The sequence below is a fragment of the Lycium barbarum genome, chromosome 10 (genome assembly GCF_019175385.1).
Source record: "Lycium barbarum isolate Lr01 chromosome 10, ASM1917538v2, whole genome shotgun sequence".
Classification (NCBI taxonomy): Eukaryota; Viridiplantae; Streptophyta; class Magnoliopsida; order Solanales; family Solanaceae; genus Lycium; species Lycium barbarum.
The window spans coordinates 20709955-20714166 of record NC_083346.1 but is presented as its reverse complement, the minus strand read 5'-3'; the positions used below and the strand labels follow the sequence as shown (position 1 = coordinate 20714166).

General features: G+C 31.2%; 1 protein-coding gene across 1 annotated transcript; it reads left to right on the top strand.

The window, feature by feature from the left end:
* Positions 1-258: 258 nt before the first annotated feature.
* Positions 259-3385, top strand: LOC132614860 (vetispiradiene synthase 3-like). The gene is made up of 7 exons (XM_060329412.1): positions 259-429; positions 713-980; positions 1218-1596; positions 1697-1915; positions 2283-2421; positions 2522-2767; positions 2854-3385. Exons 1-7 carry the CDS (start codon positions 316-318, stop codon positions 3148-3150), a joined length of 1662 nt encoding a protein of 553 aa, XP_060185395.1. The 5' UTR covers positions 259-315; the 3' UTR covers positions 3151-3385.
* Positions 3386-4212: the final 827 nt, after the last annotated feature.

Below are 4212 nucleotides of genomic sequence, written 5' to 3'. Positions count from 1 at the left end.
TTGTTGCCAAATATAATTTTGTCCTTTAGTGAGATCTAATCTAAGTGAAAAACTTGGTCAGCAAATGTAATTTCTAATAGCAATCCCATTGAATTTAACTCCCTTGTTAAGACTCATAGATCAATTGAATTTGTACATGGCTTGCCGCCTACCACTACTTGAATTTCTACAATGTGTTTCTCTCACGTTTTAAATTATTCTAATTTCCTCTATATAAATAGTGATACCAATGACAAAAGACTAAGCAGAAAACACTGAAAACCCAACATTCGAATAAGTTTTCAGATTTTGCAAGTATACCAAAATATTGCAACAATGACTTCATTGACTGGAAATGTAAACCATGAAGATGGGATTTTTCGACCAGAGGCTAATTTTTCTCCTAGTCTTTGGGGAAATATTTTTAGCTATTCTACTATGGATAATCAGGTAAATATATATATACTGTCAAACCTCTCCATAGCGACGCCGTTTGTTCAGATAATTTTTTACTGCTATAGCGAGATGTTGTTATAAAAAACATATAATATAACATAAATATGAAAGTCCGTTCCAAATAATACTTGACCGTTATAGTAAAATATTATTATAGAGGATAACCATTATAGAGATGTCTCATTGTATATGCTTCCTTAGTTATTTCTTAGTAAGCCTTTTTCTTTTTTTACTATTAGCTTTGACAAATTACTAACAGTGAGCATTGCATTTACAGGTATCCGAGAAAAATATAGAGGAGATTGAGACCTTGAAAGAAGAAGTCGAGCACATGATAATAAGTACTACTAACAATGCCACCATAGAGAAAATACATTTGATTGACACTCTTGAACGCCTTGGTATTTCGTATCACTTTGAGGAGGAGATTGAAGATCAAATAAGCAAGATGTTTGATCTAAATGTCATCCATGAAGAGGATGATCTATACAAGGTTGCTCTATATTTTCGATTGTTTAGGCAACATGGCTATCCGGTCTCTTCTGGTATGCTTATATACACATCTTACAAGTTTTCTTTTGATGAATGTCGTAAGTTTGTATTATATAATTGTTGAACTAGCTCAAAAATAGTCTTAATAACATGGTGACATTGTTCGTTTTGGGGCAAGTCGCCACGTTTCCCTATCCATACCTATACATAGTTTTTTTTTTCAACTGCCAATATGAGACTTTGTTCACATACTCAACAATAACTAACATAATGAAATATTTGTAAATTAGATCATTTCAATCAATTCAAGGGCAGCAATGGAAAATTCAAGGAAACTCTACTTACAGTTACAGATGCAAAGGGTCTACTAAGTCTGTATGAAGCGGCACATGTTAGGGGACATGAGGATGTCATATTAGAAGAGGCCCTTATTTTGGCAACATCTCATCTTGAAAGTATAGCATCTACTTTAGATTCTACTCTTGAGAAACAAATAACACATGCCCTAATGCAATCTCTTCATAGAGGCATCCCAAGAGCCGAAGCACACTTTTACATTTCAATATATGAGAATGTGGATTCAAGAAATGAAAAGCTACTGAGGCTTGCAAAACTAGATTACAATTTGTTGCAAATGCTACACAAAGAAGAGCTTAGAGAACTCACATTGTAAGTTATTTTGAGTTACTTTATGCTTTTCATTTGAATATTATATAATTGTTAATATATTATTTAAGTTAACTAAACATTGGTCTTCTCTATTTTGAAGGTGGTGGAAAGATTTGGATCTTGCGTCTAAACTTTCTTATGTCAGAGACAGAATGGTGGAATGCTTTTTTTGGACCGTAGGCGTGTACTTTGAACCTCAATACTCTAGAGCTCGGATTATGCTTGCGAAATGCATAGCTATGATTTCAGTAATTGATGATACATATGACTCTTATGGTACTCTTGATGAACTAGGAGTATTCACAGAAGCGGTGGACCAGTATGAATTTTGTTAGATAATTTATCTAGTAATTGAGTTAGCAATTTCATAGTATCTCTAGTCTGATTTTTAACTCTTTATATCTAAGATTATTTCCAAAGAACTATAAAAATAGAGTTTAAATTATATACATTGTTTGAAAAAAGTTATTTTTTACACAATCAGGTCATCTAAAGGATATTTACAAATAAGCTCCTTAAAATGTGGTGTTTGTAATCTTGAAAATAACGCAAGTTACCTGCTATAACAAGTAAAAGTGACCTGATTGTGTATAAATTAAACTCGTAAAATATTAGATCAAATCTTTACGGAGTAATTTATATGTGGAATGTGATACATTAATTAAAATATTTTCCTATCATTACAGGTGGAATATAAGTGAAATGGATCGACTGCCAAATTATATGAAACCGATATATACAATTCTTCTCGATCTCTTCAAGGAGTATGAAATCGAGATCAGAAAAAAAGATAGATTCAATGGAGTTTATTACGTCAAAGAAGCGGTATGAGACTTAAAACACTAATATAATTTCCTTTGATTTAATGAATTTCGAATATTTAATGAAAGATACAGAATTTTAATAAATATTGTTTTTTGATTAGATGAAAGAAATCGTGAGGAGTTACTATATAGAAGCTCAATGGTTCATCGAAGGGAAAATTCCATCATTTAAAGAGTACCTAAGCAATGCACTGATCACCGGAACTTATTACCTACTGGCACCAGCATCATTATTGGGCATGAGGTCAGCATCAAAGACTGCATTTGATTGGATGATGAATAAGCCTAAAATTCTTGTGGCTTCAGCATTAATTGGTCGAGTCATTGATGACATAGCTACTTATAAGGTATTTCTATACAAATTTGTACATATATTTTTACCAATGTATAAATATTGTTTCTAACATTCTCATGAATCATTTTTTCCTTTTAGATTGAGAAAGAAAAAGGACAACTTATCACGGGGATAGAATGTTATATGCAAGAGAACAATTTCTCCGTGGAAGAAGCGAGTGCAGAACTTTCTAAAATAGCTGAAAATGCGTGGAAGGATTTGAACAAAGAGTGCATTAAGCCTACTTCTATGCCAGCTGAATTATTAATGTGTATTGTGAACCTCACACGTCTGATTGATGTTGTTTACAAGAACAATCAAGACGGATATAGTAATCCAAAGAATAACGTGAAGTCTGTGATTGAAGCCTTACTCGTCAATCCCATCAATATCTAGGGAACCTTTGATATTCACGAGTTGACATGAAAGATGGTCATTAACGAAATAAGTTGATACAATAATTACTGTACTTTATTCAATAATTTCATATTTTCTTACTTAGGGTTTCTAAAAATGTTGGCTCTCATGTCGTGCTCTTCTCTATTTTAACTGTCTCTTTGTGCTTAATTGGGTCAAATAAATTTTGTTTTTTGTATGGAAGAATGAAAAAGGAAATTGAAAACTTTGTACTGCTTTGATAGTCTTGTAAGTTGTACAGTGGTTTTTTTAAGTATATTTGAGACAATTAGAACAATTATGACTAAATTAATCAAGCTCATTCAGAATATTTATATTTCAATATTAACATTTTAATATCAATTAATATTAATAGTGCTAGCAGTTGTTTTTCTTTCTCTATATTTTCCGAATTGTAATAGCACTCCCTCTATTTTAATTCATGTCAATCTCTTTTTTTAGACCGTTGAAAAAAATGATTCATTTCTTAATTTGGACCAATTAATTAAAAATTGCATTATTTTACTCTTAATGAAAAGCTTTTACAGTCACACAAATGTTAACCACAAGTCTCAAAAGTCATTATTTATTTTCATAATCTTTGTGCCCAATCACGTAGTACCACATGTGGAGTGTTTTATATGAGAGAGATGGAATTAAATACATTCTAATTTTTAAAGGAAGCAAGGAAAATTTACGATATAGCAATCCAAAATGAATCTAGTTTAAACCCTCTTTAAGAAGAAGTTTACAAGCACATAAAATATTGGTATATATAAGTTGGAAAGGTATCACCAAAACTAAATTTCATAAAAATTTAGTTTACTTTTCTTAGTTAGACCGCTGAACTGTTGAAGGCCACAAATATTTCGAGAACAATATAACAAGTTACCTACCAATTTATTTTTAAGATTAAAAGTCAGAGTTGGGTATCTTATATATGTTGCTAGAACTCATAGATAGAATTTTTACATGGCATGCCGCCTTTTTACTATTTGAATTTCAAAAATAAGTTCCAACATAACTTAAGTAAATATAATTCAAAAGAAAAGGAAAAATAAG